Source organism: Falco biarmicus, chromosome 10 (assembly GCF_023638135.1).
Source record: "Falco biarmicus isolate bFalBia1 chromosome 10, bFalBia1.pri, whole genome shotgun sequence".
Classification (NCBI taxonomy): Eukaryota; Metazoa; Chordata; class Aves; order Falconiformes; family Falconidae; genus Falco; species Falco biarmicus.
This window is the reverse complement of record NC_079297.1, coordinates 3,156,431-3,181,268: the sequence shown is the minus strand read 5'-3', so window position 1 is coordinate 3,181,268 and position 24,838 is coordinate 3,156,431. Positions and strand designations below refer to the sequence as shown.

The 24,838-nt window shown below is 39.1% G+C and overlaps 1 protein-coding gene across 2 annotated transcripts in view; it reads right to left on the bottom strand.

Moving 5' to 3' along the window:
* The window catches only part of PTPRT (protein tyrosine phosphatase receptor type T), a 453,474-nt gene that overhangs the window by 257,900 nt on the left and 170,736 nt on the right, over window positions 1-24,838 (bottom strand). For both annotated transcript variants that reach the window (XM_056354779.1, XM_056354780.1), the window contains exons 3-6: window positions 16,984-17,255; window positions 10,941-11,022; window positions 7,634-7,749; window positions 5,894-6,068 (exon numbers count right to left, since the gene is read on the bottom strand). In XM_056354779.1, coding sequence (XP_056210754.1) covers window positions 5,894-6,068; window positions 7,634-7,749; window positions 10,941-11,022; window positions 16,984-17,255 — 645 coding nt within the window. The remainder of the gene's footprint in view (window positions 1-5,893; window positions 6,069-7,633; window positions 7,750-10,940; window positions 11,023-16,983; window positions 17,256-24,838) is intronic.

The following is a 24,838-nucleotide window of genomic DNA, read 5'->3' as shown; positions in this document are numbered from 1 at the left end:
TATGGCAACAGATGATACCTCAAGAGACTTCTCTTGAATTAAAAGCATTTAACAGGATTGTAACCACTCAAACTCCTTCTGCTTCAAAAAGATTATTCCTTATTCTTTCTCCATTTATTATTGCATTTATATCTTGTATTTAATCAAGACCTTTACACATGAACAGCTACATCATACTTGGAAATATATACCTTACAAACAAATCCAAGCAAGTTCATCCCATGCCTACCCCTGTACCTGTCTCAGGTAAAATTTCAGTCAGAATAAGGCCAGAACTTTTGGACTTATATTTGCCTTGGGAAAAAAAAAGCAAACAAAAACCCGAAGACAAAACCCCACAAACACCACACGCCAATCATCCTCCAAGAAATTCCTGAAACCTAACTCAGAGGTGTAATAGGAAAGCCGTTATCATTTCCCAGGTGGCTACAAACAGGACAAAGTTTAAGACAGCAATCCCTGATTGTTTTACACAGAAACAGAAAGGCTGATGAAGAAAGAGATATTAAAAAATGGGGGAAAATATTGACTGAATTGTCAATACACCATTAGTTTACGAACCTTCCTTGTAACCCAGCTCTAGCTTTATATTCTTTCTGGATACACTTATTATAATTTATACCCTGTTGACTAATATAAAGTAAGAAAGAAGGAATATGCATGCTGAAACATGATTGCAAGTCCACATAGCACTCAGTGCAATTCTAAAAATTGGATCCTGTATATAATGCATACATTAATCAGTTCTCAAGGAAATGGCTTCATTTCCAAGTTCCAATTTGGAGGTTATACATAAGGAGAAGGAAATGTTTCCTTTTGAAAGGACACAAATCATTCACACTAACTCCTAATTTCTATGAAACAATGGCTTTGCCTTCACACCTCTCCCATGCACTTCACAGACATAATGAGTTGGGCTGAAAGAGAAAGTGGAGTTAAAGCTCTCGGTGACAGTCTGTAATCTCTTTGCCTCCCCTCTTCTCACCACACATCCACTTAATGATTAAAACGGAGTTAAAGCAACTGCTATTGGACTACACCAAACAAGACGATTAAACAGAGCTATGACAAGTTCAAGTAATTACCAGCCAGATGCGAACACCAAGGAAGGAGTATTACATTCCTTACACCACTGTGACTACAAAGAAATAAAGGCATGTAAGTGGCTTTTTCAGGCACCCTACGATCATGAAGCCATTCACCCCTGTGCAGTAATTTCAAAGGCAGCATAACCTTCAGAAATGGTTTGCATGCACACACACACACAAAACCCATTCTGTGCCAGCTTCATGTTCAAAAGAGCAACATCATTACATGCTTTATCAAATCTATGCCTCTCATGGTATGCTACATGCAAATTCTGCAGACTGAATCTACTTGTGTAAACTGGAAAAAATAGAGAAAGAGATAGCACACAGCCTGAGGGCGACCCTCATTATCACAGCTCTACGGATACTGCTGGCAGCACCAGCGAGAGACTTTCTCTTGTTCACAAGGTGATAACTTCGAGGACCCTGATTAACGTACATTACACAGGCAGATGAATTCAAACCTACCCAGCAACTTCTGCAATCTGGATGAGTCTGATAAGTAGCTGGAAGGCATGAAAATTCCTATCTGAACTTATGAATGCATACGAGACAAAATACTTTTTTTAACAGTAAAATCTAAACCACACATATACCACAGCTGAGCTTATCTCCTAAATGCTTCCAAAGGAGGGAATGGACTTGGTCTTCCAGCCATCCTGACAGCACACGAGGATCCTTGCAGCACACTGTCTAATCTTCATACCAACTCCCCCAGCCTCCCGACTGAAACATGGGGATGGACTTGAGTACCACCATAGAAACAGTAGTTAAATCACCCCGTGATACCAAGAATATTATGTTAGTTTTAATGAGTACATTTGGCATTAATATCCTGGGGTACAGAACTTTCTATGCAAGAGGCATGAAAATATATTTTTAAAAAAACCAACAAATCAACAAACAAAAATTTTAAAGAATCTTTTTCAGACCCACCACTTCTCTTAGTAATTGCTTTATCTGAAGTGAAAGACTTTAGAGTTTGTGAGCATCCTGAACAATTACATTGAAGGCAATTATATTTTCATCCGAGGAACAAGCTGTACCCTAGAGCACACATGGAACACCCTGTTACACACTCTCATACCTGCACTGCACTTGTTTTATTCAAGGCAACCTACCAAGGGCCTGATGGTGGCATTTCTAGGGCCAGCTCCAGTGCAAGATCAGGCCCAGCTGTAGAACGGAGCTGGTGTTGTATCTTACTACTTTAAAGTTCCAGAAAGCTCTTTCTACTAAGAGGACTTCTTGCTGTTTAATAATTACCTGAAACTATTCTGGACACAGCTTCAATAATAAATACTGAGATAGTCAAAATACCTGTATTTTGATGAGTCTGCCTTATAATTGTGAATCTGGAATTTGCACAGCATATTTAATATGGGAGAAGCTTAAATACATAGATTTAAATGTCTAATTATTCAGCATGCTTTTCACACTTAAGTATCTCTACTTGATAACTTGATGGGGGGGTTGTTGTGCTTTTTTGTGGGGTTTTTGGTTTGGGTTTGGTTTGGTTTTTTGTTTTGTGGTTTTGGTTTTTTTGTTGTGGTTGGTTTTGTTTGTTTGTTGTTGTGTTTTTTTTAAAAATTCCAGGGTCTACTTACTAGGAAAAGACTCAGATCCCTAGAGCAGTTTCCACTGCGTACCTGGTGAATTAATAAATAGATGGTGCAATTAGTGACACAAGCGTCACACCAGAAAAGACCTAAAGAAAAACAGTAAGCAACTCCAAAAAAAGAAATCACCTCTCCCCCGATCACCAAAGGCATTGGCTTCTCGCATCTAAAAACCTCAAGAAAAGAGTGACTGATAAAAGGCAAGCTGTCCCAAATATTACAAGGATGACAGAAAGCCACTCAGTTAAGAGACAGACTGGTTTTCATCTGTGTTGACTAAGGAACTACTTTGAAAATCAACTAAGAGAAAACTGAAGAGAACTAGAACATACCCTTGGAGGTCCTTAGAGGGGCTTTGTTAAGTTCTCCTACCCCGGCAGTATCAGAACAGACCCCCTCTAAGAAAATGTACGAGCCTTAAGAGAATTTGCATCAGGTAGCAACAACATAATTTTGATGGACTTCCTGGAGAGTCAAAATCTCAGAAAAATTGGCTCGTGAAAAATAGGTTACAGATGCTGTAATATTCCTTCTTTATCAGCTCTCCATGGATCCCCACCACATATTGAGTAATTAATTTAAGCATCCAGAATATCTGAAAGGGATCAGGAAAAAAACCAACAGATGTAAACAAACCTCCATACACACACAGAGATGTTACTCACAACCTCACATAATATGACAGGTGTCCTGCAAGGCCACTATCATTGATACAGACCTTAAATTATAAGATTCCAGCCAATTTCCACAGTATTTTAAACAATCTTTACACAAGCAAAACCTACATTCACTTAAGAAAATGAGTAACCGCCACACAGTTTTTACTTAAAAGAAAATTACAGACAAGCATTCCATTCATATGTGATCAGCATAGCAAGATGTAGAATCTCTGGGTTTTTTGAAAACTGCCCTGTACAAAATTGTATTAAATTACTACATGTGCAACAGTGAGAGATAAGAAAGAGAGAAGAGCTATTTCCACTGGAGCACCAAAGGATGGTAAGGTGTACAGATGGAAATGATAGGTTTCTTTAGCTTGACTATTATGATTCTAGAGTGCAAAGAGAAGAATAAATGTATTGTCATTTATACAAGCCCTGCAACAGAGTCAGAACTCTGAAAAGTATTAGCATATACAGCAAATAGCTGCCCACATAAAAGCATTTTCACAGTACTACAAAGGTAGCCCCTGCCACTAAATACACTTTAATACTTCGAAACTAATAAAGTTATGATCTTTTGTGTAAAATTTCCAGTAATTGCATTACAATAATACACTGTTCTTAGTGAAGATGTCCACATAGACAAGGGGAGGACTTGAGGGGTGGGCAGCAGAAGGTGGTGCATGTCTAATTCCATTGATCATTTTATTTGCTGAAATAGATATCTATTATTCCAATTCAGGGTGTAGAAGTACATGTATTTCAAAGCAAAACCTCTCTCTCTCCTTCTACCAAATACTATAATTCAATATTAAGAAACATAAATTACTCTTTCCTTTCTCAATAGTACAATAAAACATCTTACGCATAGGGAAGCAAACAGATCTTTACATTAAAAAGATACACAGATACACTTCTAAACCTTAAGCTTTGTTGCAAGAAATCCTTTATGATTTTATGTTCAGCTGATCAAGAGAAAGCACATGAGAAGCAGAGTATTAGCTTGGATTTAGTGGGTTTAGGGGCAGGACTATCAATTGAGCAAAACTTCAATTACAGACTAATTTAATGTATGCCCAAGTACATTATTGCAATTCAATAAACGTCTCTTCAGAATTAAACAATTCCAATTTGCCTTCATTTCAGCCTGTGTGCACGCATTACAAATTTGCTATTATCCACACTAAAATTAGTCAGACTGTTTGGAAGCACTCATCCATGCAATCTCAGCATCTCACAGTGCTGCATCAAACTAACCTCAAATGAAGCACTTGACCTTACCTGCTCACTAAACAGGAACACGGAGCAGAGGAGCGCACCTTCCCCTAAACAATATTACTCTGCTAAAATTTTTTCTACCTTGTTGTCTGCCTGAGTAATCCAGCAATGAATTTATCAATGTCTCTCTTGGTGGACATCCAACCATTTATGTTTATAACTTATCCTTCTATTTTTTCCTTTCTTCTATCAATAAACACGAAAGCATCAGGCACCTACTCAACTTTGCATATTCTGGTGTTTGGTTGCTCTGGAAGATTGCCTTCCCTCTATTTAGCTATGGTACAGTACTAGATATGCTACTCTTGGCAACTCAATTCCATTTTAATCATGAATTAATTCCTCCAGATTTGAACAAGATGCAAGATCACTGAGAGGGAATTAAAAGCACTTGGCATCTACTAGGAGCGTTCTCTTCCCAAACTGTATAGTCTGAATATCTGCACCATGCAACGCTATATTTAAGGCATTGTAAAGGCATCAGTATAGTGATCAAAGGACAGAGTACGTTGGCAGACTGTAGTATAGCAGAAAAAAGTGATCTCTTGTCTACAGCAGCCCCCCATTTTCACAGGAGTCGGTGAGGATCCCTGCAGTGCAGATCAGGGTACATTTAAATAAATAAATAAATAAATGGGTAAATAAATAAGTGATAATTTAAAAAACCAACCAGCACACAAAAAAAGGCAGTGCAGTAAATAGCGCTCCACTGCATGCCTCATGAAGGCAAGATTAAGATACATCTTGCATGTGTCAGGCACAGTATCAGCTCTTGAGTCAAAGAAAATAACAGGCTAAAACCCCAGCATCCTTCAAGAACTACTGATGTTACTACTGCGTACTTCAGGACATCGGCAGAATCAATCCCGTCATTTACTCCCAGCAGCCCTGAGCAGACTCTTGTGACATGCAATGCTCCATCACAAGATTATTTATGCCTTATAAAATATTGTAAAGAAAGGCAGATGAAGCTGACAACCGAACTGTTTAGCTGACTACAGTGAAAGTACCCATAGCCATCACGCATTACTACAAAACCTCATGAAGAGGGCTGTATCCAGACAAAGTTTTGGTTCAAACATTTAAGAAAATGACTGAAATTCATGCCAGTTCTACAATTTTTTCCTTACTTAAGTTCAATATGAATGAAAGAAGAAAGTCCAATATGATGTCAAGCTTTGTAAATAGCTGCCATCTGCGAGGAAATACCCATCTTGAATAAACTTGCTGTTTTAATGCAACCTACCTTTCACTATTAATTCCGCATAATTCGAAACTCCAGAGCCACCATCTGAACGAATGACACATCGGTACTTGCTGATACTGCGTTGAGAGGTGTCAGCTACACTGACAGTAGCAGAAAAACGTCTATGGTTGACCACTCGAGTGACCATTAATGCTGTGTCCCTTCCGTTCCACTGCTGTAAAGGCAGACAAAAATAATGCAAGTTATGAAGACACAGGTATCATACATTCACATGTAATTCATTCTCTGCTATACTTCTTAACATTGCTCAGACCTTCATGTTCACATCACTAGGCTAGATCTTATACAAGCACCCATTTTCAAGAGAGGGCTGCTAGCCATACCCTTGAAAAATTTACAGGGTTGTATGAACTGAAATTTAAGGGCTTAAAAATCCTTGCACATATATTTAGGTTTTCACTTCTATTTGATTTTTAAAACATACTTGGGCATTTGATGTGTTTTATTTACTGAAAAGGCTAGAGAGTGACATCTCTGGCTGTGCAATTTTACACAGAATATTTAGAGGCCCAGCTAGGATATGAAAATAAAACTGAATGGTTCGTGTAGACCTGGGAAAATGCTACAAATGAACAAATTTTATAAACTTGGCATTTTTAGATGTAAAACTTTGATTCTGGACCAATTTACAGAAATTGGTTGGATAGGGAGACATCCTTACATGTCCAACATTCCTCAATAAACCTATCAATGCCAGACTACATCTTCCCAACTGGAAAAGCAACAGATAAAGAATTAGTTAGTAATACAATGTCTCCACAGGATAAACACCTGAACTTGCTCAATTGGTTGAGTTTATTGGGAGTTTCAAAGGAAAACACACTGCTGTTTTGCTGTTTTCCAGTAATCAGTTTTTGGGGTGTTTCGAAGGCTATTTTCATTAAATATTTCCATTTTAGAGAATGTATCAGAGCACTTCAAAGGGCAGAAGAAATAATTTTGTCCTTCAATGGGAAACACACGTTCCATATCTTCAGTTTGATATATATTCCGTTTCTAACTTTAGAACAGCAAATGAGTCCTTAAGGTTGTTACGACACCCACCTGAGTAGCACAACCCAGTCTTTCAAGTCCAGCCAGCAGGATGAGAATATAGACATTAAGAGAGGGAATCTTCTGGCCTTTTCATGAGAGACTAAAAGGTACAAGCTGCTATCAATGCAGCCAAAGAAAACTGGGAGGAAGAAATACAGTGGGTACAAACTGGTTTTGCATGTTTTCACCATCCAGGTAGTAATCTCAGACCTTAGAGTAGGTTTCCTTCTTAACACTTTCACTGACTCTGGGCTGAGGACATTTTTGGAGGGTGACAGGAAAGACGACTGCCTAATAAAGCAGACGGGAAGGGCTATTTCACCTGTTTTGCCTCTTCTGTTTTACAACTGAGTCCTTACAGGTACATGGGCATTTATTTGAAACTAAAATTTTGAACGTCACTGGCCATTTTTTCCATCTTCTGTATCATTATCTTGTTCTTTGTCATCTTAAACTCTCACCTAGAAACAGTTTAAGTTCTCATAGGTTCCTGATGAAAAGATTTTTGCCCCACCACCCAGACTGCCCCTACCTACTTTATTCACTTGAAAGAGCAAACAAACCAAAATCGAACCAACCAAACAAAACAAACAAAAAAAAAAAATCCACCATTAAAAAAAAAGCGCAAACCAAAACTAAACCAAAACAAAAAAACGCCCCAAACCAACAGAAGCAGCACATTACCTGGAGCCACAGTTTGTCGTGCTGGGACCACTTCCCCCCAGCGATGCACTGGAACGTCGCATTCTGCCCCACGTTAACCTCCACGTTCTGAAGTCGTAGGAAATGAGGTGCTTTTCCTAACAAAAGATGCAAAGTATTGCAAGGGTAGAGCAAGGCAGTACTTGACTGTGTTACACCAACAGAGACATAAACACTCAGCAAAGCATTAGTGCCTATCCGTGACAAAGTGATTTTGCAAAATAAAGCTGTGCCTCAGTATTTAACCATTCGCTGCAGAGCCAGGTGGGTGATCGATCTGACAGAGGATGGCCTGAGGGATCATACAGAGCTCTGGCACATCTAAAATCAGACACTTCGATCAAATCGCAACACAAGTTCACGGTCATCAGCACAATTTCTTACTGTTTGCTATAAAAAGTAATTGAGTAATTTCTTCAGAAAATTGTGTTTCTAAAAAGGTCAAAAAAAAAATCAAATGCTTCTGAGCTTGTCAAGCATGACTGAGTCAAACTGAATTTTCACAAGGGTATTTTTTCCCTTTTATTTTATTGACTATCGAATACATCTTAGACCTTTAGGATAAGAACGTGTCATTAATATGAAATCAGATAGTAAATGAAATATATAAAAGACAATATTGTATCACTGTATTAGGTTAAGATCACTGATATCAGTGTTTTGTTGATACTAAATTCAGTATTAATTCAATATTAAACTACTATTAAAATGCAGACATCACATTTGTTCACAGAGGAACTAGATCAGAGGATTATCTTTTTGACTAAATACCAGGCTCATTTACCTCTAAGTTAACGTACAAGAAAATAAAAAAGATTACAGTAGTGAATCTGACACTTTCAAATTAACTTAGTTCTTGCTGGGCCCCAGAAGAAAGTTTGCGCACCATTTGAAAACTTTTAGTAGGACACACTAAACAGCCTTGTAAGACTCTAAAGGTCAGAAGTTTTCAACTTGGTCTTTACATTTTTAATTCAATTAGACACCGGTGAAATACTTCATTTCAGAGGACAGACCAACCCATCTTTTTCTACTGGAATCAAATAAATCCAAAGGGATGTGGGGTGGGCATCTGCATCTGTGTGTGCATGAAGCTTGATGTACAAGTATTTCTCTGCTGTAGACACTTGAACAGACAACACATGCCCATACACTCTGCCAAATGTTTTTTCTAGCCTCTGTATCCCATTCACCACACTCTCGGTTTGCTGACAGCTCCTGAAAGATAGCGACTCTGTACCATCCTGCTTTCTGGGGATCAGTAATTTGCATCAAATTTTACTGGAAAACTACCTCTGGGTGACAGTCAGAATGTACTACATGATATTTGTGGGCTAATACTAGTAATTTCTGCCTGCAGTCTAAGGTGGGCAGACGTAAGCCAGCTCCACATACGAAGCGGCGCAGCCTGGGTGAGCGCAGTCACACCGGCCCCACGCGCCCTGTCCGCTGCCCTCTGGAGCACAGGGCTGCACTGTGATTGCACGTGCTCATGCACACGTAGCATAATGAGAATTGATACTCCAGTGCATTTCTTCGAGGGACAAAAAAAAAAAAAAGGCAACACCAGCAAGCCAGTTATTTTTCTCCATTACTGTGTCATTAGGAACATTTCACTGTGGTTTTGCTGATACTTAGGTTTGTCTGCTATACTGTCATCTACAAAGGTAAGGCAGAAATGAAGAAATAACACCAATAATTTCAGTAACCTCCAGGGTCATCAGCAGCTTTGTGGTCCCTGTATTTTGAGTTATAACAATAGTAAAATGAATATGTGGGGCAAAGCCTGTACAAGTCAATGGAACACACTCCAATGACGTTTACCCTGGCAGTTGTCATTGCCCAACAGCAAAGCAACGCTGGGGATCTGACAGGACAAGCAATTACAAAGACGGCCGAGAACTTGCAGTTCTGTAGGCTGCCGATTCAAAACGGAACAGTTAACCATTCGAATCATTTCAGTTTTGAGTCACCTGGGACACCATTTGAAAGAGGGACCTCCATATACTTGGAGAAATGGATTTAAAATCAGTTTAAATACTTGATTAAGCAGGGATGTAACACAGCATCCCATCTCTTTTTTTTTTTTTTTTTTTTTAATCCTGTAACTTTCTTGTCTAGGTTTCGCCCCAGTTTGTTCGGTGGCCTCTTTCCCAGTACAGGGATCAGCCATCACCCAGCATGCATGGAATGCACGCAGACCGTTTGGGGGATTTCCTTGGATGCTGCCATTATCAGCAACATCTGGCTAATACAGACTGTAAGTATTTCTTAATGAAGTAAATGCACCCAAAGGCCTGAGCAATGAGCACATGGTAAATACAAATATAATTTAGTTAAACAGCAATTAACCATACTGCAGTTATCAGAAATGTCCTGTTAAACTTGAGCAGAACCATGTCTATCACATTGAACGGCAGCTGTTCTTGGAAATTCTTATTGCAAGAAAACCAGCTGATATCACTCCATTGATATGATCCATGTTTTTTTGTGAGCAGCTACCACTGACTTAATGAAACTATGCGCAAGTGAGAGGGGCTATTAAAAAAATAATCAAAACAACTTCAGAAGAAACTGTATATTACATAGCCAATATAGACACACCAAGTCCTCAAGCCACAGTGTAGATGCATTGAGAAACCGAACAAGTTCAGACTCAAAGACTGAAGCTCAAGGTTTCTTTAAATAGGAAATAAATAAATGAATAAACCTAAGCTGATTATTATGGCTGAAATAGAAGAAACGCGGCACTAATATTTTTGAACAGCTTAATGAACCTGCATTAGTTTCTACTCCTGTGCAAGTGTATTGTCTGAATGCAATTTGTTTTTAATATCTTTACAGAGGAGCAGAGTGGGTTTAACGTTTGTTGAGAGAGACAGGCCTTTGGGATATGTCCTTTATCAAGGAAATTCTGAAACTGTTTGTTTGTTTATTCTTTTCTTAAGTTAACCACACAGGATATTATCAGAAGCTTTTAAGATTGTTTTCTACAGCAATGTGATTTTCAGAAATAATAAACCAACCAGCTTTATGTTCTTTATGTTCATAACAAGAGATGAAGAGGGCCTTCCACAGATGTCTGGGTGCTAACTATAGACTGAGCACAGTTTTCCCTTTTGCACAACTTGCAGAGTTCTGTGTTTATGCAAAGCTGATTGTCTTTAGGTGTCTCAGTGGGATACAAGAAGACATTTTAGTGCTGATCAAATTTGGTACAGCCCTCCTTTACGCTGTCAAGACCGGTATATAACACATTGATACAGTTACAAAAACAAAGAGTGCTCACTGCATGGATGGGCGAGAACTCTGACTTCATCCACAGCAATGTACCCTGGATGTCCTTTCAAAGAGACAGATTCAAATATCACCTGAAATATAAAATAAGAAAAAGTTCTTTTAAAAAGAACAGCCACACTAGTCATTTGGCCAGTCAGTTTTCTGGTTTTATTCCAATGCCAGAGTCATTTGAGTAATTTCATCATTAACAACGAAGGGATAATAAGGCAATTCAGTATATACACGCATACTAAGGATTGCAAATCTGTTTGATATGGAAAGCAAAAAGTTAGAACAACGTTCATTAGGATTAGAGACAACTGTGTGCTTCTTTCACTTGGGAGAGTAAAAAATACTCTGTGTATATACAAACCTATATTCACTTTAAGCACCAGTCCAAGAACATTAAGTGGATAATCATTTGACATCTTGTTTTTAGCGTGCCTCAAAGTTGGAGAATGCTGTACGTGAGAGAAAATTCTCTTATTGAATCAATAACTCGGCATGGATTCTTCTGGAGGAAATCTCGATTCGGCACATATGCCATGGCAGTATTACAGAGCAAATTACAAACAATGGATGACCCTGGATTCTCGTTACTGAATTGAAATAAAATTCTCCCAGATATAATGAACTTGTTTCTGCCTTTCTCTGGATTAAGCTAACAAGGTCTGAGACTGAACATTTTTAAAAACTACATGCAGTATTTCTCTACAGTAATGGTACACTAACTAGCACTTTCTATTTTATTTATATATCCGGATAATGAAAGCGTTCCACTAATTTGGGTCTGAATAGACAGATATTAAATTACCAATGAAGAAAAAACTCATACATCCCTATGGCTTTGTGATTTTACTTGGAAAACTGCCCTGAAGTATCCTGTTACTAAAAACATACAGGCTATCCGTGGTGCAGGAAAAAAAAACAACCTACAACACTGACAGATCATTAAAACAGAGTTAACTACTGCCAAATAAGCTAACTAAAAAATCAGAAGACAGTGCTAGATATGGTGTATTTTGCCCAACAATTAAAGGATAGTAGGACATAATTTGTGGACTGTGCCCTCATCGCAGCCTGCAGCTTCCTCCTGGGGGCAGCGCAGGAGGAGGAGGAGGAGTGGGGTCTCCTCTCTGGTGACTCGCGAGAGGACACAGCGAAGCGGGATGAAGCTGTGTCAGGGTAAGTTCAGACTGGACACTGGGAAGAGGTTCTTCACTGGGGGGGTGCTCAGTTCCTGGAACAGGCTCCCCAGGGAAGTGGTCGTGGCACCAAGCCTGGCAGAGTTCAACAAGCATCCGGACAATGCTCTTGGTCATAGGGCAGAGTTGTAGGTTAGTCCTGCAAGGAGCAGGGAGGAACTGGACTTGATGATCCTTACAGGTGCCTTCTGACTGGAGATACTCTGTGATTCCATGAGGAAAAAATGTTTAGAAATGTTAAATTGCAATAGGAAAAAAAAATGCAGACTGATTATTGAACATCTTGGTAATGCTACCTCTCAAGATTGTGATTCTCTTCCCAAAGGAATGAAGCACTATCCTTCACGATTTAAAAATAAAAATAAAATTATGGGTGGAGATCTAATGAGCACTGTCCTCTGCATTTGAAAGGGATGTCCCCATTTTCATTCTCTCTCACTAATGTTCACACTGTATTAAATTGCTCATTTTTGCATGAGTATACAATGTTTTCAAGGACAGAGTTAATTAACATGTTCAGCTGGCACAGTTATTACTATTGTAACAGTATTCTAGTGCAGCTACTTGTTTCGTAGGAGAATATTTCAATAATGTTTAACCTCTAAAATTCATTACTAAAACTCCAAGTTAACACTTAAAGCCAGTTTTCCATTCTCTTATTTTCATTCTAAATAAAAGCTGGTGTTCCCAGTCTGTCCCTGTTTAGCCTCTTCATCTCCTTAATCAGAAGATTTAATACAGTAAATTAACTGTCCCAACGCTGATTGCTGCATGCCCTGGATATGGAAGTAGATTACTATGTCTTTTATAAGTACAGAACTGCTGTTAATCACTTTGCCATCACTGGCCTTCCAGAATGTCTTTTCTACTCATGCTTCCATGACTTCCTAAGATCTGCTTCCCCAATTCAAAACAAATCCAAATGTGAAATCTGAAATGCATCCATTACAAGACAGACATGATAAAAACAGGTAGAACTCAAAACTTAACAGGCAAAGATATAAACTAAGAAAATTCAAATTGCTAACAATACGTGGAAACCAAATTTCTACTCCAGAGGAGGGTAGACAAAAATTAGGCTGTCAAGGTCCAATAGGAAGAAGCAAGTCTCTGAAAGAAAAAATAATCCCAAAAACATCAACGCATGTTTTGTGTTATCAAGGTTCCCAAGAGGCTTTTTAGGTTCTGCATAAAATAAGAGTACAATACAAATCCTTAGTCTGGAAATTATAATTATTTTAGAAGTGAAATTTTATTCATGATGAAAGTCACACTAACTGGGAAGGTCATGCAAGGAACTACTGCAGCTCCCTTCAGACTTGAATTAAAGCAAAACATTACAGCTACAAAATCTTATTTTAGTTTTGCATTTGGGAGAAGATATAAACCACAATAAACTAATTCTCAATTTTCTGCAAGCCAGGAACTTGGAAAATTCTCCAAGGCATTTGCATTAGCTATTAATGCATGGCAAAATTAAGCACCAACACATAGAGAACTGTCTTTGCTAATAACTGACACGTACAGAGTCTTTAATACAGCACAATATAACTTAAGCCAGTAACAACGGAGTCACCCCTTAAAAAACCCATGCACACTGGTGCAGAATCCCCTGAAAAAGAGTGGAGGGATCTCTCAATTCACACAGTCTTGTTTTGACAGACTCTATTATCTGTTCTGCTTTACAGTCAGATATTCTTGTTCAGACTTCCGCACTGTTGTCTTTTTCTGTATTCTGCAGTGCCTCAGACCTATCAAAGCGAGAAGCACCCAGGTTTTCCTGAAACGGAATGGAGACCCAGCATAAGGAAAAAGCAGGTATAAATGCTTACAGGGCTTGTTCTGCAAATGTCACACTAAACATCTCTCGTGTCCTTTTAACTTCAGTCGGAAACGTAGTATAAAGATTTAGACGTAGGCATTTAACAATGCTTCTGTTTAAGGAGCTCCTCAGAAATTAATATAGGTGACAAAATGCAAAGCTTTACTCTTAAAAAACATTCTTAAATGCTGAGAATTGCAAACACTAAGTCATTTCATGTTTCCTTACCAATAAACAATCCTACCTTTCACTGCTGCTATGTACCAGCGTAGTCTGTGTCAGCAGCGTAGCCTGGCTCATCTGTTGCGGTACAACAGTTTTCTTCAGGCATGGATCAATAATGCTCCTTGCTATACATCAGGAAAACTCTTCCTGGCAGACTCTAGTGCTGCCCTTGGTGCATTCTGGGACTAAGTTCATCCTTATGCTGAGCAATAATTCAAGATTACATGTACTACCTTTCTCCAAGAACTATTATGGCTTTTTCACACTACACTAAAAACATTTGCAGGCTGGGAATCCAAGTACGAGTAACTCTAGGGTAGACATTATAAACCTCCACAATCCCCACATTTGTATCTCGACAGAGTGCTTTTGGATCCAGATGACTCCTATGACCCTTGCACGGAACTGCCAGACCTACCACACAAACTCTGGCCATAGGCTTGGTTACTATTTTTCCACTAGTCACGTCTCCAGAACTCAAAGTACTTGTTGAACCCTCAGACCCAGGGCAAACAGTTTCAGATTTTTTGCCCAACTGAGTTTTTGATGCACACTGCAATCTAAGATGGTGTGCTTTCCATGCATTAAGATAATAATTCCCATTTTGCCTGACACAGACTTCATTATTTAGAAAAAATGCTATTTTTTTCCTGCGTTACCTGGTGCTTTTGAAATACAGAACATACTTTCAGGCCTTTTTGCATACAAAGAGCTCTCCAGGCATGCAATTTTGATTTAAAGCTGACAAATAACACTCCGATGGCACATCCAAGCTTGTAAGTGTGAAATGAGACACTCCCTAGGCAACAGCACACCCAAGCTTTTGTCATCCTGCCGCCTCCGGACTTCTTTAGCCAGCAGTGGTGCTTTAGTCAAAATTACTGTTATTTGCCAGCCTAAGTCCTTCAGTGTGCTCTCCTCTTCACTTTTGAAAGCTTAAAGTTTGGGTTTGGTTTGGTTTTTACGTTGGTTTTGTTTCTCTTTTAAAAACCTTGATTAAAAGTAGAAAGTCACAGGATTGCATCAACAGAAGCTGTTTCATAAAATTAGGGACTGATGATAAATCAGTGTATTAGATCCCACATAACAGTAGGACAGAACTCAGACTTTAAAAGCCACACTTAAGGAATAAGAATAAAAATATAAGCAGAAGGAAACATCACCCCTGTTCAACAAAAAGTAAAAAAGAAAACCCTTGTATTTTCTAGGAAGGAACAGTTACTGCTGGCTTCCAATCTGTTCATTTTTTGTACTGCAGTGAACAATTCTTGTTTGATTTAAAGGAGCTTTTGCTCTAGGAAAAGCAAACTTGACCTGCAAAAGACTTGCAAAAGAAGTAAGGCAGGCTCAGGAAGTCTACTATTGGTATATCTGAGAAAAGGTTCCCTCCAAGTGTGAGCTCAGGCTGTCTTTTCCACGTTTTTCAAGCACTGATTATCAGGGTGAAAGATCATTTCTGTTATCTCTGTGGAGCACCTACTATGAAGCAAGTTCCGGTTCATGATCAGGTTTATGTTAATATGAGTGAAGTACGAGCACTTTAATACAGTTTCAGAACAGGTGACAAGTTGTGCACATCTCTTAAAACACCACTTTCGACACATTTGCATCTCTTTATCCCTTCCTCTCACCCTGCATAGTGTGCTCTGTATTCTGCTGATATCCCCAACTCTTTTTCAGAGGCAGAACATTAAAGCATTCTACTTCAGCTCAGATTTTATAGACTTCCTACCCAGTTATTAGAAGAAAAAAAAAAAAAAAAAAGCAATTCTACCTGCTGTTTTCTATCCACAGACTATTTGCTGCCTTTTCACAGTTTATTCTATTGTGATTCTTTCTCACTCATGTCTTTTATTACTATCATATGTACATCAGCTTTTCCTGCAAAATTTAGGGTGCAATTACCTCCCAGGTTTTGTTGTTGTGGCGGTTTGTTTTTTGTTTGTTTGGTGGGGATTTTTTTCTTGAATATAAAACAAGATAAAAACATGCCTTCAACACCTAACAAGAACCATGGGAGTCCATTGTGTGCAACCTAATTAAAACTAAAAAAAAATACTGTTAAGTTGCCACATGATGTTTGAAGTGGACAACTAAAAAGTAGCTGTAAAGTTAATATAACAAAAAACAACTTACCCATTACATTCCTTAACTTTGTGCCTGTTTAAAAAAAAAATATTTCCTAACAGAACAACTAAAAATATGTTACAAGCAGTGCTAAAAAGCGGAGGAACAGAGGAGCTAGTGAAGAGTATAGTCATGTTGATAACATGGTCCAAGATTTTTTTAGTACCTGATCTACTTACACCCTTCATACAGGCACAGGAAAAGTCCAGATGCAAAGCTGAGTGAACAAATGTCCCTCCCTATGGAACCAACTAAAGGCCAAAAATTGTTCAGGCAAAATTATGCAGAGATTCAATTACACACCTAGACACTCAGTTGTATTTACATTTACATAGCACTATGGGTAGGGCCAATATGACTGTTTACATGCCAGTCTCATGATAAACAAGCGGGTTCTTAACTTGCCAATAATTTGCCTCCCAGCAGCCTATCCATTACTCTGTGATCTGACAGCAACTGAATAAAAACGGTGACGCAGGACGAGGTATGTCAGGAAGCCTATATAACCCTTATGCTATTGAACTGCTATATGTAAAGTCATTCTTATAGGAAAAAAAGTCGGAGGGTGGGGGGGATGGATTTAGTTTTCAGAACACCTATTGCTAATAAAAGCTTAGCTCACACATAGCCAAATGTTCAAAAGAAAAAAAGAGAAAAATATTACAAACTCGTACCTGATAAAAATGTGGCCAGAATGTACTGATGGCAAGTTCTGCCTTCACCCATCCTTCTGTAACAACCCCCGAGACGTTCCATATGGGATTGCCCTGCGGTCCTCCGTTCACCTTCACGTAGACATTCAGAGAGCCGGGACTCGAACGGTCTCTGCTGGACAAGTAATAGTGGAAGTCGATGCAATGCGTGTCATTCTCCTTCAGCGTAGGCAACAGCAAGTGAGCTTTCTGCCCGGACGCCCGCCCAGAGCTGTTGACCATCATGAAGGAGCCTATGGAGGAAAGCAAAAAGAGAAGAAAGAGTGGCTTTGCTTGGCTTTTTCCATAAATACAGCTCCATTTGAAAAGTCAGCGATTCCCTTAGAAGCCAGAAAACAAAACGTTCATCTGAAGAGCTCGAATTAGCTATTTTCAGCTTGTTATTGGGTAACAGAGAGAAGGGATTTTAAAATTGCAGGGTATATGCACAAGTAGGCTCAGTGCCAACTAGAACCACTTTAATTAGATAACTTCAAAATCAAAATAAAAATACTATTTTGCTGTTATAATTTTATAACCTCATGATACAACACTCACTCTAAACAACAGCATACTCACACCCTGAGCAGCACCCGGGCTCTCCTACTGCACGCAGTCCCCACAGGCACATTCAGTACAAGAACTGCAGCAGTGGGCCAAATGCTCAGTGGAGGTTTGCCTACGTGGCTGCTATCCACTGGGTGCCAGTCTGTACCTGTGAACCCTGCACCTTGGCACTATAAACATTTGAAGGTTTAATACGTTAAGAAAAACCCAGTTTTCAGAGCCCAGATGAATTAGGCTCGTAAGCATAACAGCAACATCTTGACTAGAAATAATGCAACAAGGACAATTATTCTTCTAGGAGGGAAGGACAGGCTGAATTTAGGGAGGAAAATATATACTAAGGCAATTTATGAGTTTGTTAACCTGGAAGCTTGCATCATATTAACCATGGCTCTTGATGTTGAACTCACATCTTGATTCATCAAGCAGTTAGTTTATAGCACATTGTGTCTCAACTCATCTCTTCACAGATGCATCAAGGTGACAAATGTTAGCAATAAGGTAAAACATTATGAGAGTTATTTGATTCAATTCTGTTTAAAGAAGCTTCTTTATGTGTGTACAGACACTCACGCTCAGAAAAAGCTGAACACCAAGACTGGGGCGGGAGGGAAATCTATGTCAGCAGCCAGGCATGATAATTTTTAATCAGACACAGCCCTTCTGACACTCTCAGTTGCAATGCTGCTGCCAAGGCATGCTACAAACTTATTTCTCTGCTGGCCTCTTGCAGTTCACAGAAGATTGAGTTTGAAAAGCCCTGCCTCACTTCTAACCTACTGACTTTCCCTATTCCATGCTGTAGCAGTGTGACACCAGATAAACATTTTGATCAATTCTGTGCAGTGAACAGCCATACATTCTAAATTTATATCAACAGATACCCGCAACTTTCTCCCACAAACATATTTTTTCCCCTGTGTTTATATGATATATATGCATTTTGTAAAGGATTCAAAAGCACGGATGCAGATGAAGTCAATCTTTCAAAAAAATAAATAAAAATCACATACTCTAGAGACCTTGGAAAATTCAAACACAATGCAAGCACAGCAAGGGAAGAGGCTGTACTAAAAAATATGAAAATTTATAGGCAAGATGTTCTCTGGCAATCCTATCTTTCACTTTCATATGCTGCAAATCAAAAAAGCCTCAAATCAAGAAATTCAAGATTCACAGTGAGGGCTTTGAGAAACATAAAAGCTGAATCCAAACTCTTCAGTTTCCCTTTAATAATCCAAGTCCATAGGGTGGGATCCTGGCAAATGTTCGCTATCAATCTACTGCTCCCAATCAACCACAAGATCCCCTTCTCCAGCAAGTACCATATACATACTATTCTTAAAAATCCACCCAAACCCCCCTGATGTTTTAAGAAACTGAGATTTGGATTCTCTTTCTATGACCTCAGATAATTTATTATCATGAAGCACAATTGCCAACTGGCTTGAAGAGGCAGCCCAGGCTGACAGTTCAGGCATCAGGCTGGAAAGCCGGCAGCCTGGTTTTGAAGATTAAGACACTTCCACGATCTCTGTCAGCACACATAACCTGCCTTATCCTCCCTTACAAATAAAAGAAGAACAGTTGTAAGAACCCAGATTATCAGGAGAAAAGTGGAGGAAAGCCATTGTAAAACTGCTGAGTAACAGTAGTCTAGCACTGAGGAGTACAGCAGTTGCTGTGAAATGTGGCGCCTGCAGCATTTCAATGCCACGGTGCGAAAAAGTACAAGACACAATGAAGTGAAGTTCCACATTTGTCAGATCTCATACTTGAGCATGATGGCACAGCCAATTAAAACAGTAAAGAAAAGCAGAGCTGCTGTGCACCCACAAAGTTTTTTGACCAAGTACCTGCTACACCAGGTAGGAACCCAGGAAAACTGATTTTTGCAACATCATTGATTAGATCATAGGGTGCATCATCCCATTTCTGGGCATCTTACTCCCTCATTTATCTTTTTTTAATTTTATTTGGATAATACATGGATTGCTACCCTAAAGAACTATCTGAAGCTGTACTGCATCTAACATAATAGAGTCTTGAACTGCACTGGGGTAGGTGTTTCAATGACAGAAAAAGTTAGGGAGTATTTCACTTTTACAGATTAATATATAAAAATAACAAGCTTTCCTCTGGGAGAAAAACCATCGGCTTTTATAAAGAGTGCATAAGCAATAATTACAATTTTATTTTTTGCCACCCACAAAAAAAAATGAATCACAAGTTATTTGTGGTTTGACAATGGTCTTTTATGCAACCGCTGACAATTGTAGAGAGTATATGGAGCCTGAATCTAGTGACTGACAATATGAGCAAGTAAAATATCCATCCACTGAAAAGCACTTAGCAAAATAATTACTCCTAGTTACTAAAATAGCCTTACAAACAATTGTCTTATGCAAATTATTCATAGCTTCTTATTTATAGCTTATGATTATTTTTTTAATACAGTATGCCTAGCAATACAGGAGAAAAATACTATAAAACCACAACTGTCTCCAGTAAAATCCTGATAAGAGGTATTATTTTATATGACAGTGGAAAAGATGAAAAATTTCCACTTATAGTGCCATCTCTGTCAGAGAAAAGTACTCACGCATTGTTTAAACCAGTCATCTACTAACTACACCACATCCCTTATTTCTGCAGAGACTTCGTGTGGCAGCTTCCACAACAAACCCTTTCCCTGGCTCGTCAAGGCACAGCGCACATTCACACCTGGCCATTATAGGGAGTGTAAACCTATAGTTTTCATCAAAATTACAATTGACATCAGACACAAGAACATGCTAATCTACAGAATTCAGTTGTGAATAAAGTATACCCTATATTCTATACACCCGCCTCCAAATACACCCCCCGGTACACTTTTTTACTTTTTTTAGAGTGTGAACTTGAACAGGTCCCCTGTCCCCTAGGACCTGCAAAAGGTGGCTCTGCATGCTCCAAGATCCACAGCTGGGATCCGCTCCCCTGTTATAAATGTCCATGCCCAGCGAAGCTTGTCAGGGCAGGACACATCACTCAGAGGTAAGTGAGAGATCAGGAAAATTGCTCCCACCAGAGAAAAAAGAAGGAATTAAAACCAAACTTTTAAGGACAAGTGTGGTTTTCCTTATTATTCTTCATAAAAAATGACATACTGTGATTCAGTCTGACAGCCTCATTTAGACTGAACACAGAACTGAAGTCGATGCAACTTATTCTCAATTTATAGGCCTGTATATGCAAATAAAATAGATACACCTGGTACCAACAAACCACTCGTCATATTCTCCACTCATACAAAGAACTAGGGAATGAATTAACATGTCACAAATGGAAATTATCATTCAGTGGATGACTGAAAGCCACGTAAATGTCTCCAGGCAAGAATCCGAATAAAACCGAAGATACCTTAGAGAAACTCTTACTTAGACCATTGCATATCCAATTTTGAAAAAAAATAACAGTAGGAAAAAAAAATTTAAAAAATCATTTTGCCCCATTGTTTTGTTTACTTCCATCCAGAAAGTTCAAATGCCGTAAAGTCAACACTGAGCTGAAAAAATGAGGTTTGAGGAAAAAAATTTACCTATATTTACCTACACTGTGGAAAAGTTTTTTCGTATTTATGTGACACAGAAGTATACACTTATTAAAGCAGACTGAATATCAGGTCAATTAAATTTAGTGCTCTTCAATCAACAGGTTAGATTAATTAATATCTTGCTGGTTTTGTCCTGAATAACCAAAAGTGAACATGTTATGTTCAGATCAGTCAGAAGCAGGAAGAGGGTAAATAAATTCATTTTTAAAAATCTGTTCAAACGACAGGAACATAAAACGGCACTCTCGCATAGTTATTAAACATACCACTGAAAATTGGGGAATTAAACCATGAAGTGCTCTCTAGCTGGCCATAAATTTCAATTTTTCCCCTGCTTGGTGCATAATGATGCCTCGATAAGCGTCCTATTATTGATGCATCTGCAACATATATCCTCTTTTTGGAGCTGAAATGCTACTCTGCAGCAGATGGTGGCTATTGTGTTTACACATCAGCACTTTATGATTGCATTTTCTCACGTCTGCAGTAAAAAGAAAGCCGTAATTGAGTTTTTAATGGCTTTGCACATTGTTCATTAAGATTACATGAGTGTGTTCTGACAAATGACAGCTGAAGAAATGAGCCACTGAGAACCCCTCATGATCGCCAGACAGACCTCAGTTGATGCTGTTTCACTGTTGGCTTTGAAGAACTGTGCTGTTTAAAAATGAAATTATAGCAACCATTAAAGACTGAATGTAAACTTGAAAAGAAAGCTGTCACAACGTTCAACTGCAAAATGAGCTTTCCAAAACCTTGAAAACCAGAATCAGGTACAGAATGTTCTTTCAAAGAGTAAATTCCTTCCCAAAATAAAGGAATGGGTTTTCCAGCAGCTCCATCAGGTGCATGAGCATGGTTTAGACACAGTTTTGCCTATTTCCAAAGAACAACTCTATCTCCAAAAATGTTTGACATCTATCCTCGTTACGGTAAAACAAAGCAACATGGAACAATCTGAGTTGGAGGAGCCTCAGGCCAAGCCCCTGCTCAAAGCTGGGTCAGCAATAAGGTCAGACCAGGTTTCTCAGAGCTTTTACCTACTGAGTCTTATAAACCTCCCAGGAGGACTGCCCATCCCCGACGGGAAACCCACTCCGGTGCTTGGCTGCCCTCATAGTTTTGCCTTGTATTCAGTTCAAAACCTCTTGTTTCAATGTACACTCGTTGTCTCTCATCCTCCAGATACTCGCTGCAGCAAAGATCCTAACTTTGTATCCTGAAAACCTCCTTGCAGGGACTTGGGGGCCACTGCTAGGTGCCCCCAAAGCCTTCCCTGCCCTAGGCTGAACAATCTCTGGGAACTCCTCAGCCTCTTCTTACAGGTTAAGTGCTCCAGCCCCACTGGTGGCTTTACCCCTAATTATATCAACCATTCCCCCCAGTTTGATGCCATCTGCAAACAAGAGCTACCAGCAACAGCTGCCATCCAAGCAGCTTTAACCCATCTAACCGCCACCTCCCACCCAGACCAGAACACCTTAACCTGGAAATGCATGAAGTCCTGCCTCTGATAGCCACGCAGGATTTATTCTGCAGTTCAACTACATACCAAGATAGCTTTGAAAACTTTAATCAAAACCACAAGGGAAATAAGCTTTTCCAACTGGCGACAAACCAAAAATGTTCTAAGGGTGCTTATTAGAATAGTAACCCACAGTATCTACCACAGTCATTTTAATCTATGTAAGTGAATGAGTGTACATCTTTGTGGTTTTACGTAACATACAAGAAGTCTGCTACTATGAATCCCCAATGCACAGGAAGCTGTCACAGACTACGCTTATGGCTGCCAAGACAGAGGACAGCTCATCACCGCAGACAATGACATGGCTCAGCCCATCACTAGGACACTGGCGGCTTCACTGGGGTGATTTCCCTCCATACTTTCCACCCTCCTTTCAAGGATATGCTGAGTACATTCCAGAGCACAGCATAGATCCTAGGGGGGCACCTCTGGCAGCCTCCCCTACTAACAGTTTACTGCTGGTCTTGTCTGTCCACGTTTGAGCACCTTGTCTCTTCTACTGCAGCCTCACTTCTTTCAAGGAAGAGTCCTTTTCTGGAAATCCATTGCAACTTTTTTGAAAGTCACTTGAACAATAAAATCCAGTTTAATAGCCTTTTTTTTTTTTTTTTTCTTTTTAAACATCGGAGTATTTCAATAGATTTGTGAGGTGTTACTTTCCTTTGCAAGAATGCTTTCAGTCTTTCCCAGTGGACATGGATTAGGCTCAGAGCCAGTTCACTGTCTCATGTACTGACCTGGAAGTCCTTTATCACAGGTATTTTTAGAGAAGGACAGATCAAGCAAGAGGCACCCATGCCAGCCAGCTAAGCAAGTTCACATTCTTCCTGGTAAGGTTTCCACATCCCATGTTTTTCCGTATGTTTTGGAAAAGCACGTATTTATAATACTGCCGAGTCAATCTGAATGCCACAGAACAGACACTGAAAAGCATCTACACTAAGTATGAAAAACAAGTTTAAGGACAATATAAGAAAAAATCCATCTACCTCTGCACTTGTTTCCAGCAGTGACAAAGTGACCACTTTAAGCAGAACATAAGAATCAGGGTACCATAAAGCAGAACTTCCCATTTCAAGCTTCAAGATTGATCTTCCTCCCAGAATTTTTGTTAAAGTCAGTTAGGAATAGCATTATGTCAACAAGCTCTACAGTTTAATTACACATTGTGCTGGGGAAAATAAATATTCCCATGCATGTGCTTTATGCTACTGCCACTTAATTTGTAGGTTTTATTTTATGAAAAGTTATGAACACTTACCTGCTTCACACTTCTCACATTTTCATATCCCTGTTCTTCATACCCATGTGAAACAACTGAACAAGTCTCAGAAACCTCTTCCCTCTGACTAACGTACTACAGACAGCAGCGTTTGTAGAAATTCAAAATCAAACAAGGTGTATCTCATAGCTCCTATCCCCTTTTCAATTAGGACAAAATCAGACCCCTGGGGTTTATTTCTCAAACACGGGTCATAGCGAATTAATCTACTAGTGAAATAAAGAGAGTTTGATTCACAGATAAATATGAATAGAAACTGCAAGTTGAGTTCAGTATAATTCATGAGGACAATTCATTCACTTGGGAAATTGTTGGATAATAGGAAAGTATTTTTTTAAAGAAACACTACTTGTAAAGAGCTTTTCTTCAGCAAATTAATGTCACAAAAAGAATTAAGTTGCTGGGGAGGCAGGGGGTGTCATAAGAAAAATCTCTGAGAACAAGACTGATCCCATATTGCTTCAGTGACTGCAAACATTTGCTGTGATTATTTAAAGAAAGCAAAGATTGGTAAAGCATTTATGGTACAATCTTCCCTGAAAGACTAGGTGTAAAACAGAAGCGGGTCTGGTTTGCACGTTTCCAGACGTCCTTGGGAGGAAAGAAGTTTGCAAATCTCTTGCTTTATATTAAACCAAAGAAATATAGGAAAATGCTCAGAACTAGGGAAACCAGGATTCACACAGTTTCATAATTGCAAACCACAGACTTTTTCATTGATTTCACTGATTGAGCCATAAATGACTGCTGGCATTTTCAGTAGCATCCAGACACTGTTAACAGTAAATCACAGGTGTTATCAAACTACATGCCTTTTACAAATGTTTTCCAAGGTCTGAATAAAGGTGACCCACAGACACTGAAA